The sequence below is a fragment of the Python bivittatus genome, unplaced genomic scaffold (assembly GCF_059951505.1).
Source record: "Python bivittatus isolate LINGU-HERP-01145 unplaced genomic scaffold, Pbiv_v1 ctg000320_np1212, whole genome shotgun sequence".
In the NCBI taxonomy this organism is placed as follows: domain Eukaryota; kingdom Metazoa; phylum Chordata; class Lepidosauria; order Squamata; family Pythonidae; genus Python; species Python bivittatus.
In genome coordinates this window covers 12,115,351-12,128,965 of record NW_028277052.1, presented here as the reverse complement: position 1 = coordinate 12,128,965, position 13,615 = coordinate 12,115,351, and the positions used below count along the sequence as shown (strand labels likewise).

Below are 13,615 nucleotides of genomic sequence, written 5' to 3'. Positions count from 1 at the left end.
AGGGGATTCCTAGCAGACAGGTGATTCACTTTTTTTTTAATTTGCACAGATTTGAGCTGTGCCAAAACCTGTCACTTTGTGGCTAATCTGTGATTCAGAACTAATTTTAAGTAGTGCCTTTAATTACATTTCAGTGTGCCAAAAATGGGGGCTCATAAAGAATTTGTTGTTGTTGTTCTTGCTCAGCCACAGCATAATATCTGCTTTCTAAACAGCTGAGACTGGAGCTAGTGTCTTTTTAAGAACATACTATTCTAATCATGTCTGTTTTGAAAAACACAGTTCTTAGGATGTATTTTTATTAAATAATGCTTTCCTTACCAGTGGTGCTCATGCTGAGCTGAAGACAGTTCAGATAGAGGTTTAAGATACGAGGATGAAGAATGTGGGTTTATATTAAGTTGTTCTTGCTGCTTGAGTAGCAAGAGATCAGGAGGAGCTGCTAGGTTAGAGGTCCTACACAAAACTGTTTGAATGTTTTATGGGAAACAAGGAATGTGTTCAGAAATTAAGTAACATTATCTGTTCTAGTGGGAGGGCGATAAGGCAACTGTTTGCTCTGGTAATTGAAAATAAACATTTCATGGAACAACAGATTGCCAGAAGTACAAGAGTTGCTGTTCAGATAACCTTTTAAGTCTTTCACAGTCTCCTTGTTTTCTTGTTGTAGCACTCTTAGATCCTTAAGACCCATTTAAAAGCTAATTCAAACATTGATTTTAGAAATATTTAAATGTAAGCATAGAGAGGAGCATGGATGCAGCCACTGTGAAATTAAATTAGAGCCTGGGCGGCTGGGTGGGTATACTGAGAACACAAACTTAAAACAGGTGTTAAAGACTTTCCTTTAGATGCTTCTCAAAGGCCTAATTCTCATGTTTAGATTTAACTCTGAGTAACATTATTTCATTTCACACAAGTAGGAAATCTCTACATTCAGCATTCAGTGTGCAGTTATTTCAAAGATTCCAGTGCTTATCTTGGTCAATGTCTTTGAGAATTTTGAAACTATCTTTTGTGGCTATTCATCACTTACTGAGTTTTAGTCAGTTCATATCCTGCTTTTCTTCCTAGGGGTTATGCCCTACATGCCAGAGTCCTGAATAGAAAGTAAGAATCTGCACTGAAACACTGATTTTGCCCTTTGAACTAAAAAAGACCCCTCACAAATGTTATGGAATTGAAAATAGTGTGTACATATATGCAATATTTTCAAATAAGCCTCTTCACAGAATTATAGTTCCCAAGATTCATAGGTGAGGGAAAGCTACCTTTCGCCCCCCCCAAATAGTTTAATTACTTTATCGTATAAGCATGCAGCAACTTGGGAATGATTGTTGTCTTGAGTTTGGCTTCCAGTAAGGGATCTGAATATTTAAAATGCAGATTTATATTACTATCTGTGCTGCCCTGTCTGCAAATATTTCTCAGATCTCCCATATACATAGTATTTAGCAATGAGGTATGTGTGAATAATCGTATTTTTTATTTGCAAAGATTCTACAGCCAAAACCAAGAGCTCAGAGCCCTGCTTGTCCATCACTTTTGGCTGACAAATTAATGCATCTGTAAAAATACAGCAAATTTCAAACCCAGAGTTTAGTCAAGCAAGCTGATCTAATTGGAATAATTGGAAGAAACTGGGACAGATTGATTATATTTCATCAGTCACACATGCAACATCCTGTCTCCACCAACAGACAGTAGTTTCCAGTAAAAAAAAATTCCCTTCATGCCTGTCATCAGTGTGTGTAGCATTTTCAGTTTTTTCAAATTAAATTTGGGCATTTCAAGCTGAAAATAAGGCCAGGGAAATTATGATGTACATGTCTAAGATACAACTTTTTGCTTTGCTCTAGCACATAAACTGAGATTTCTGCCTTATAAAACAGAACTTCTGGCAAGGCTGTATGCTTTTCCTTTCAAATGAATGGCAGTCTTCATTACCGAATGTAATGAAATATATTGTGCCTGCTTGTTTAACTGTCACTTATGGAATCATTTGTGTTTCTTTATTTTAATTTTCAAATATTTCCATTCCCCCATCATCCAGGGTGGTGAAGGATACACATCAGTCCCTCAGACAGACCCTTCAGAGTATCCCAATTGCAGAAACTGTCGTAACAATAACAGGTAATCAAACAAAAGAAAGAACAAAATGATCTTTGGATCTCTGAATTTGAACCTCCACAGCTTAGCAATTCCAACTATGTATTTAGCACTGCATCTTGATATTTGCATTATTACCATTCCAGATTTATACATGGGAGATGCTATATGGTTTCTAGAAACTGGCATCCTTGGTGACCTTCCTGCTTTGAGGAATTTAAATTCCTTAAGTTTTAAGCGCAGGCAGTTCTGTGCAAGTTTGGAAAATGCAACAGTGGCCATGGGATTGGAAAAGGTCAGTTTACGTTCCAATTCCAAAGAAGGGCAATGCCAAAGAATGCTCAAACTATCGCACAATTGCACTCATTTCACATGCTAGCAAGTTTATGCTCAAAATCCTACAAGCTAGGCTTCAGCAGTACGTAAACCGAGAACTACCGGATGTACAAGCTGGGTTTCGAAGAGGCAGAGGAACTAGAGATCAAACTGCCAACATTCGCTGGATCATGGAGAAAGCACGAGAGTTCCAGAAAAACATCTACTTCTGCTTCATTGACTATGCAAAAGCCTTCGATTGTGTGGATCACAACAAACTGTGGCAAATTCTTAAAGAGATGGGAGTACCAGACCATCTTACCTGTCTCCTGAGAAATCTGTATGCGGGCCAAGAAGCAACAGTTAGAACCAGTCACGGAACAACTGATTGGTTCAAAATAGGGAAAGGAGTACAACAAGGCTGTATACTGTCACCCTGCTTATTTAACCTATAGGCAGAGTACATTATGAGAAATGCCAGGCTGGAAGAATCACAAGCCGGAATTAAGATTGCAGGGAGAAACATCAATAACCTCATATATGCAGATGATACCACCCTAATGGCAGAAAGTGAAGAAAAACTAAAGAGCCTCTTGATGAGGGTGAAAGAGGAGAATGCGAAAGCTGGCTTGAAACTCAATATTAAAAAAACTAAGATCATGGCATCTGGACCCATCAATTCCAGGCAAATAGAAGGGGTAGAAATGGAAGCAGTAACAGACTTCATTTATTTGGGCTCCCAGATCACCGCAGCCATGAAATTAAGAGAGGCTTGCTCCTTGGGAGGAAAGCTATGGCAAACCTAGATAGCATATTAAAAAGCAGAGACATCACCTTGCCGACAAAGATCTGTATAGTCAAAGCTATGGTTTTTCCAGGAGTAGTGTATGGCTGTGAGAGCTGGACCATAAAGAAGGCTGAGTGCCAAAGAATTGATGTCTTTGAACTGTGGTGCTGGAGAAGACTCTTCAGAGTCCCCTGGACTGCTAGGAGGTCAGACCAGTCAATCTTAAAGGAAATCAACCCTGACTGCTCATTGGAAGGATTGATAATGAAGCTCAAGCTCAGATACTTTGGTCACCTAATGCGAAGAAAGGACTCTTTGGAAAAGACCCTGATGCTGGGAAAAATTGAAGGCAAAAGGAGAAGAGGATGGCAGAGGATGAGATGGTTAGATAGCATCACTGAAGCAATGAGCATGAAACTGAGCAAACTCAGGGAGGCAGTAAAGGACAGGAAGGCCTGGCGCAATATGGCTCATGGGATCACGGAGAGTCGGACACGACTTAACGACTGAACAACAAAAAGTTTTGTGCTACACTGGGCACCAGACATTAAACAGCTGCAAGATTTGCTTGAACTATTTATTTATTCAATTTTGATGCCACCTGACTTCAGCTCTGGGCTGAACTACAAGATGTTCCCACAGTAGCATTTTGTTTAATTTTAAAATCTCTGCTTTGTAAGTTACGGGCACATTTCTTCATGAAATTAGCGATACCTTAACATACAAAACAGTGCAATCTGTCATATTAATTGCAGTATTGAAATGGAAACACCTTGATAGAAGCAGGCACATTTTGCTCTGAAAAAAGCAGAATAGCTCATCTTGATCTAATTTAGATGCCCTGAATTCCAAGGAAGCACAAAAATAGTTTTCAGCCTTATGGCTGGTTCTTGAAGTAGTGGTTATGCTGGATATAATATTATCATGGTGGTTGTCTCAACTTCACTTTTTTGTGAAAGCTGCCAAGTCCTCTTGCCCTCCTTCACCAACAGAATTATAAAACAAGAGCCTGAGCAGATATATTAAAGGCTTTGGCTTTCTCATCCCCACTGCCAATTTTCTGTTGATGTGTCAGAAGTTGCCTCATAGGAAACTTGGGCTTCATGAAGAAATGCAGTGATAGGGAGGATTCAGAAATCCTAGCCCATTTGTGGAAGATCACCCTGTATTACTTTGGGTCTCACCCATTTTCCAATTTCCCATTAGCAGGTTTTAACCACAGTGGCCAGCTTGAAGCTGTGAGCTGTCTCAGAAACCATAAAGAATTCCCAGAAGGAGTGCTTTGGTCTTGCGTAGTGCACTGCTGTCCCTTGCAAGCCCTTAAACCAAATAAACTCCATATTTGTGGTTGAACACCAGTATTTTACTAGCCATCCTGTTCAAAATAAATGTGAAATAATAGTTCCGCTTTGTATATTTTAAAATGTGTTCCTTGTGTTAGCTGTATATTTTAAGCTTAGTGGCTCATGCAGTAAGGGAAAAACCTTCATGCAAATACTTTAACATATGTTTATAGCAGAATAGAGCCATTTTTTTCTCTTCCATGTCAAACAAGCAAAAATTAACTTATTTAAGTGTAAGCCTTTCTCAATTCTTTTGCTTCAGTTTAAGTAGGCACATAATCTAAAATGGATTGATGGACTACAGCGTTTTATAGTAGCTCTCTACTGGTAGTTGACTCTTCTTTCTTGATATCTTACAAGGCACCCTAGCTTTTCTACATTGAAAACTCATAGAATGACAATCCTGGGATTGTGCAACCTGTGCTTGTAGTTGCCTGCATTATGAATCATACTTGTATTTAGATGTTGATTACTGTAATCACTCAGTCCCCAGCACACTAGCACTTATAATGGGTTGCATTGTGAAAGAGATGCATCAGTTTTCCAATAAAATCAAACTGAAAGACAAAGATTTTATATGGTGCAAAACGTAAGGTGTTGGATTATGGTTCAGGTTCAAATTAACTCTTAGCTATAGAGCTCACTGGGTGGCAAAAATAACAATAAAAGTTAAAATGTGCCAATTCAGCTTGGCAACCAAAAGTCAGATTTTTTTGGTTCTTGCAATATTGCATAAAATACTCAGAATTCAACTATGTTGCATCATAGACAGGTTCCAGTGTGTGTGTGTGCGCGTGTGTGTCTGCTTACAGTTTATATAAATATGAAAAATTAAGAGCATTTTGGGTGTAATACTTGCATTAGAAAAATGGGAGAATGTGGCACTTGTAAAGTATGCAAATTGTAGCCACAGTGACAGGCTCCCTGTTTAAATATGAAGCTGGATTGTATGTTTGAGTATTAAGCTGGTAATTGGGACCTCCTTTGAAGGTGATAAAAGTATGTCTAGAGTATCAGTGTCCTGGTACTGCAGTTATTCACTAGTTTGGGGGAAATAACTGGGGCCTAGAACATCTCTTCTTATTTTTATATAAGTAACAACTAGAGAATATGCTTCTTAGTTTCTGCTTTGTCAACATGTCTTGAGCAGCTAGGCAATTCCTGTTGGCCTCAATTAGGCGAGAGTTGGAGGAATGCATATGGAGAGGATACCTTGTGTCTGGATTCCTGAGCATCCCATATGTTTCCGTTCACAGATTTTCACACCCAGTATCAAGGTGCATGATGATCTGGATTAAATTTTTTGCATTTTCCCACTACACAGAGACCTGAGGGAACATGAAAGACAGAAAGTCTTTAAAGGAAAAACCATGCTGAATGAAACAAACAGTTGTAACAAGAAGAATAGTTCGAATTGTGCTCTGTTTTGCCCCATACAGGCATAGTATTTGCAGAATAAATTTTTATCCACACTCCTCTCTTCACATTCTCCCTCACTTCCCAGTCTGTTAGTCCTTATCACCTGCTAAAAATGATAGCAAGCATCTTGAGAAAATCAGAATTCACCCACTTTTTAATGAAAAATGGGAGGGTATTGTTAAGTGGTTCATTTGGAAATCTTGTAATAATCTGTAGGTTACTGCAGTCATCTTTACAATGAATGAATCTGTAGGAAGAATATGGCTTCATATTCTGTGTAGAGATAAATAACAAAAGCCAGAGTGATCATTCCAGATTATTTTGTTAGATCCACCATTAACTTACATAATCATTTAAGATACCTATTCTTTCTGGATCTCATGCTTTGTATAACAGTTCCTATATCATCCCTAAGTAGATGTAGCTATGATGTGGTTTTTCGCTAAATTTATGTTTAATCACAAATAATATAGTAAAGTACTTGTTAGCATTTACTGTGAATGTTGAGAAAACAACTTCATAACTGCCTTCATGTCTTTGGAAGTGATGATCCATCTGCAAATGTTTAAAGTACTGGCAGTTTCCCAAAATTTTGGATTAGAGTTAGCTAGCATGCCTACAAAGGATTTTAGTTGTAAATTGCCTTTTTTTTTTTTTTTGTTCAAAGGCTGAGTAGCTTCAGCTATAAGAAATTGACTTCCTTCCCTGCTTGACTAGCCTTTCACAATCCAGAACAAGAGAGAATTACCAAAGTGTCTTTCTGGGAAGAATCAGAAGGCATGTTCTCACTTTCTAGGATTACAGTGGAGAAGAATGCCATCATGAATGAAATCATTCTGTCAACAGCAGCTTTTCCAATTCAGAGAGCAAACTGGCACCAAGCTCTCTTGTTATACTGCCAAAGTTACCCCAGTAAAAACTGTCAAGGCAGGCCCTTGAAAAGAAGTATAAAATAGTACTAGTTATGTATATTAATAACTACAATGATAACCATTCTGTATATATTTATGTGACTAGACCAAGTTTAAGATTTTGATGCTAATCATTAATGTTCTAAACAACTTGTGGCTCAGATAACTTAAATAAAATAAAGCTTTTGCTAGCCTTACTATATTTTAGTTACATACTGACCACATTATTATTAACTTTAGTGTTTGATAACTTATTACAAATGTACTATTCATAGTAGGTAAATGATAATACAGGGGCACATTCATGTTGTATATTTCCTGGTGATGTAGTGCATGGCAGGCAAAATAGAAATATTTTGAAGCAATAAAGAATATATTGGTCAGTGAAACATAACATGCAATCTGATCTCTGGTGTTCTTTTTTTTTTTTTTGCTTGAATATTTGTAGGTGTTTCACTAAAACCAGTGGCAGTTTTGGCAACAGTTCTGTATCTGTGATGCCCATTATAGCACCTTATCAGCAAGACAGTTTAGAAATGAAACCATTAAATCACATGATTGTTGCCATGTGCTTGGCATCCACAGTCCCTGGCTGCAACACTGAGGCTGAAGAAAATGACAAGGAGAAGGTAGAGTCACCATCACATCAGGACTCTTGTTGCCAAGAAAATGTGAACCCACTCAGTACAAATTGTATATCAGGTATGTCAGAAAAATGGAAAAATGTACTTGGCTCCTTGGTCACTGGTATTTACTTTTAACTAAAATATTTTAATTCATCTGCACAGAAACCAGAATTAGCGCGAGGGCAAATAGATTAGCATCTTGTGGTTCTGTCTCAGCATACCTGATACTCAATTACTTTTCAGGTTGCTTTGCAAAATTAGGAGCCCTTATAAAAGCAATTTCTTCCGCTTTTCTCATCTGATTAGGTTGTGATGATTGATTCTAATCACTGTGCTGATTTAAAAAAACTTCTGCCAAGAGTAGCTTTAGCTGTACTTCTGCATTTCAACAGCTATAATTAATTAGGCTGGATTCTTATATAGATGCTAGACAAAAATGGCATTAGTGTGGGGCGAAATAGTGATACTATTCACTATTGACAGCCAGTTGGGACTTGCATAAATCTTTTTGATAGCTGAGGTTGTTCAGATAACTGACAAACAGATGCTGATAACTATGTTTTCATTTGCAGATCACAGTGCACATTTGGAGACATCTGATCACATGTTGAACTGGAGCCCCCTTATTCTTCGGCCTGTTTCAAAACATTGTAATGAAAAGATGGAAGTGATTTCAAATGGCGTTACATTGGACAGTTTGGGTGGACATCAACAGCTCCAAATACAGGAGACTTAAGGAAATGGCCTCCCTTGATACTCCAGTAAAGCCAGTAACTGCACAGCAGAATTGCTGGAAGGGACTGACAACAAGAATATTAATTATTAGAATCACTTATTTATTGTTCGTTTTTGAGGTGTAGTGTCCTACGAATGTATGTTTTAAAAAGCCCTTTTGCTGTTATGTATTATTTATCCCTTGAGAAATTCATCCCCCACACATCCTGGATGAAATCATTTTGACAATTTATAATAATATAGATGATGTCTTCCTTGGACAGTTACCATTGGAAAATTACTGCTGCAGTGTGATGTAAAGGTTTTAGCAAATATACACATGGGGTAACTTCAGGCCCAAGTTGGACTGCAGCTTATAATTATACAGCTAAAGGGTATGAATCAAATAGAAGAATTCCAGCCCATCTCAAATGTTACAACATATTAGTGAAATGATTATTACTTTCTGAAATCATATTGATCTGCACTTGTTGATTCTGAACACTGAATGATTCTCAGTAGTTCCAGCAAAGTCTTGCTGGTCAGCAGTTAGGCTTATATAAGTGAATGTAATAAAAGTATAGAGTTCTTCTTCAAGCTGGTTCCTTGATAGTGAGAGGAACAAAACAGGCCTTGTGATATTGTCACAACAACAACAAAGTGGCAGTAGTATTTATAGCTACCTGCTTAGCAATGAGGGGACACTTGTATGTGGCTATTCTTGTAACGGTATGTGGGAAAGACCTTGGGAGACTGTGCAAAGAGATGCTGCCAAGGGAATGTCAGATAAGAGACAACATAGCCCGCAGTTGGATAGTGGGCAGGGCAAGAGGCTCAGAAGACCCTTCCTAGTTTCTTGGGCTGCAAAAGGGAAGGATTGAGCTTTCAGACTTGCAAGATTCTGTCAATGTAGTTTTACAATAAAATAGAATTAGCTTATCTGGTTGTGATTCCTAGCTGGTTTACCCCATGAGGCCGACATCAATCTTGCAAGCTTGAAAGTACAATCCTCCCCATCTCCTTCACAGCCCAAGAAACCAGGGAGGGTCTCTTCTGAGCCTCTTGCCCTGCCCACTATCCAGTTGTGGGCTATCTATTATTTGTCCAATTTATATAGCTGCCCATCTTGCAAAACAAATGACTCTGGGAAGTGTACAACAAAGCTAAAACAAATACCTAAAACAATTATCATTACTATTATTAAAAACATTAGAAACTATAGAAAACAAAACTAAGACAAAGTAGTAGGTGAAGGATGTTAATAATAATGGAGCCACCTCACTAGCTCACCAGTCCCTTGGGGTCCCCAGGCCTGATGGCAGAACCAGGTCTTGAGGGATCTGTGGAAGATCAGAAATGATGGAGCCAGCCTCACCTCGGGGCGGGGGGCAGATTCCACAACACAGCACCACAACAGAAAAGGCCCGCTGCCTAGGGCCCACCAAATGTAACTCCCTCAGCAACAGAACCTGTAACATGCCTTCTCTGCTGAATCTGGTGGGATGGGCGGATGTAATTGGGGAGAGGCGGTCCCTCAGGTAACCTGGTCCCATGCCATGTAGGGCTTTAAAGGTCAACACCAGCACCTTGAACTGAATCTGGAAACAAACTCGTAACCTGTGCAGCCTGTGAAGCAGAGGTGTAACGTGTGTTCTACCAGCAACGCACATAACTGCTTGCACCGCTGCTATGCTTTCTCTTATCTGACTGTTCCCTTGGCAGCATCTCTTTGCCCAGTCTCCCAAAGTCTTTCCCACATACCGTTACAATTCTGTAGCATTGTCCCTTGTTTTCATTCTAAATGTTTTAATTGTCTTCTGGTGTTCCCTTGGTGTGCCTTGGATACATACTGTTCAGTTGTTATGTATTGTGTTAATTTTTTTCTCATAACCTGACAGCGTGCTGTACAAAACATAAGATAGGGAAAGAAGAGGTAAAGAAGAACTTGGGTGTAGCTGCGATATAAGAAAGTTGCCAGAAATGTGATGGATTGCAAATACCCCTCTTGTCTTTCTCTTCTCAAAGAAAATAAAGGGTTTCTATTGCTTAGGGTTGGTTAATTGACGTAATTAATTGCTTGCAAGTTAGGTTTTTATGGAACTGTCATCTGCACTAGCTATCAGTAATTGTATTTCATGGCATTTCCTTTGAAACAAATGATAAAATTACATTATCTTCTACGTGTCACTCTTCACCGAAAGTTAATACTTTTGCGCAGCTTGGAAAGTTGGGATGCAAGATCAGAAGTATTAATCCCCCTTCTTTTGGGAGTATGGAATTGCTGCTTTACCCCAAGGCATCCAGTCGAGTCCAATTTGCCCTTCATTTGTACAGAACCTGATGTGTGTAACAGAAGAGTAGCTGCATAATTCCCCACCCCCCCTTTCAAATTTAACCAATACGTATACAATGTGAAAGATCTAAGAGGCACAGAGTTCTAAATGTACAGTTGCCCCGAGCAATAGGGATTGATTTTATAACTGGAGCAAGGATTGAAAAATAAACCTGGAGGAGGGGGACTGTTACCAAGGGTGATGATGCCGTAATAAAATTGAAAATCTGTTCCAGAAGATAGAATGTGGTGCCTAGCGGTGCCATTGGCCACACTGAATAATGTGTGCATGGTTGTGTGTGTGTGTGTGTGTGTGCACATGTGATTAAAACTGGGCTCTATATTTTTTATAACTGTTGCAGCAGATATCAAATGCCGTGTGTATATATAGTGTGTGATTATTTTATATAATATGTGGTGTATATTATATAATTTTATAAATACGACTCCCTTATAAGAATTTGCAGTGTTGATATGGGTTGCTATGCAAGATAGGATTTTGATGCAAAGTGCTGTTTGCTTTACATTGAAACTTACAGGGCGGCTTTGTGCCGTTTGGTTATACAATTAATTTGGTAAGATTTTAGAAATTACTTTTCAATATTCTTGGAAATGAGGTCACAACTTTGTACACTATTATGATGGCGGGACCAGTATCCCAGCTAGTTTGGATAGAAGTAGAGATCTTTTTGGCAAGACAGATTGTCAAAACACTTTTGCCAGTAGGAATATCAGGGCTCTTCTGTCGTTTCCATCTTTACAGAACCCATTTGATCCAGGAAAGCCCAGATAAGTAATGTAAGCCTTTTATATGTTGAACAGAGATGATATTTGGAGGTGGGGAAATGTCAGCCTCTTACTTAACAGAATCTCATCAAGAATTATTTTTATTATATTGTGACACTGTTTTAAGTGTTTTTCCCTCTTATTGTATTTTATTTATGAAAATGATATATTGTCCTTATATTTTAGGGGGATTGTGTGTTCCTTCCAGTCATAGATGCATATAAATCTTAGAAAGCATATACAGGTGATCCAGTTCCTTAAATCCAAATGCTCATTCGCTTCCCCTACTTAGATTCAGATTAATGTGTTCTGCCCAAGAACCTGTAGGAAAATCTTGTTCAGCAGTATTTTACCTTCCCGTTTTAAGTTGTAATGGCTTTTCAAATTCACTAAACACTTCCATGAGACTTGGGGCATCTCGTTTAATGTATTTAGAATGCCTCTTCTTCCTTCTATACCAGCCTTTGGGTTTACAGAAGGAACGCTGCCACCCGAAAAGCTAGTACAAATCTTGGTCAATTTGTTAAATTCTCTGGCATCTTCATTTATTAAATATCCCTTGAATTGTGGTATGGTATAATCTCATTTGCAGAATTCACTATTAGAATGTATTGCAGCAGAGTTTAAATGCTGTATTTCACTTATAGATTGTTTCTTATTTATCCTTACAAAAAAAGTGCAAATAATGCAAATATGCAACTCAGTAGGAAATGTTTATTGCAGTACTTTTGCCCAGAATTTATTCAACTCATTTTGCTCACCCTTGCTTTTGGCTATTTAAGAATGAGATGAATTGACAAAGCGATTGATACCGATGGATATGTATAAAGCTACTGGTTTGAAGTTGTGGTTAAACCCTGCTCGTTGCCTGAAAGGGTCTTCAGTGTTGCTGTTAATGCCTACACAAAAGGCATTATCGGGAGTTTGTCCCATTAAAATCTGTGTAACTGACTTATGTAAAAGGTGTTTTTGGTGCAATATGGCTTTAATTCGAACTGTTTTCCTGAAGGTGTATGACCTAGTTATGGAGCCTCAAAAAGATGTTATTCTCAGAGCTTCCTCCTCCAGTCTTTGAAAAGTCACTTCACTAAATAAAGTATCGCTGTTTAAGCAAAAAGTGTTATTTCATTTTACTTTGATTTTGCAATTTAATTTAAATTTAAAGATGCATGTATTTTGTGTCATATAAAATGTTATATTTTCCTTTAAAAGTTGTAATATTCTTTTTTAAAAACTGTACAAATGTTTAAATATTGTAGGTTTCGGCAGAATTTTCTTTGTGTTCATAATATTAAAGAGAATTACACTGGTCCTCTCTAATGGTCTGGTGTGAGCATTATTAATACTGTTGTTTCTTGTTGCAGTCTTCCATGGTTTAAAATGCTGGTATCCTGGTACAATGTATAGGAAGCTAACACAACACAACTTTCATTATTTTTTTAAACCCTTTTTAATTGATGTTTCAAATAATGCATCCACAGTTTTCTTCTGACCTTTCTTCCAGTATTGCTTAATAAATTCCCTGAGAGGTAAAATAGTAGCCGTGCAAACTATCTCAAAAGGCAGAAGTTGTGTGGAATTGATGTTCCATTTTTCAAAAGGAATCCAGATGTCCTATGATCATCCTTAATGAGGAAAACTTAATTCTCCATTTTATCTTAGTTCTCATTGATTTAGGAGAAGGGACAATAAAATCCTGTAAATACCCCCCCTCCCCGAAAAGGGTCTCTTTAAAAGCACTTTATCTTGGCTTTCTCCTGCCTTCTCAATTGTCTCATCTTTTCCCCACCCCCACCCAACTTAACTGGTTTTCTTTATTGACTTACGGATTATTTAGAGCTCTGAGATGATTCTTACAACTTTTACAAGCAGGTTTTGGCCAGATATTGTTGCATTTTCCAGCTGCGTGCCAGTGATGGACTGAATCATACCCAATGGAAATATTCCCCTTCCACATTCTTAAATGGAAGGGAATTGTTGCATGCTTTGGGACAGGAGAGCCAACTTTCCAGGGGCTGTAGATGTTTGTTTTTGGCCAACAGGTAAATACATGATTTACAACATAGCAATTGCGGCTGAATCTGTTGGGAGCTCTTCACTAGAGCAACCAAACCTCTAAATGTTCAGTGTGAGGAGCTGACTTATTGGAAAGATGCTGCATACAAAGGAGTTAGCACTGTGTATTAAATTGTGATAGCAAGCAGGAAATCTGATGGTGGGGTGTGGTGAATGAATACATCCCTGCCCCACCAATCCATCAGGTCAACCCATGA

The 13,615-nt window shown here is 38.2% G+C and overlaps 1 protein-coding gene across 4 annotated transcripts in view; it reads left to right on the top strand.

The window, feature by feature from the left end:
• Positions 1 to 12,662, top strand: part of CDON (cell adhesion associated, oncogene regulated) — a 52,909-nt gene extending 40,247 nt beyond the window's left edge. For 3 of the 4 annotated variants that reach the window (XM_007427414.3, XM_088139119.1, XM_088139117.1), the window contains exons 18-20: positions 2,054 to 2,133; positions 7,333 to 7,586; positions 8,083 to 12,662. In XM_007427414.3, the coding sequence (XP_007427476.1) occupies positions 2,054 to 2,133; positions 7,333 to 7,586; positions 8,083 to 8,246 (498 nt within the window). In that variant the 3' untranslated portion in view covers positions 8,247 to 12,662. The remainder of the gene's footprint in view (positions 1 to 2,053; positions 2,134 to 7,332; positions 7,587 to 8,082) is intronic. The other variant, XR_015795853.1, reaches the window with a different exon arrangement.
• The last annotated feature ends 953 nt before the right edge of the window (positions 12,663 to 13,615 follow it).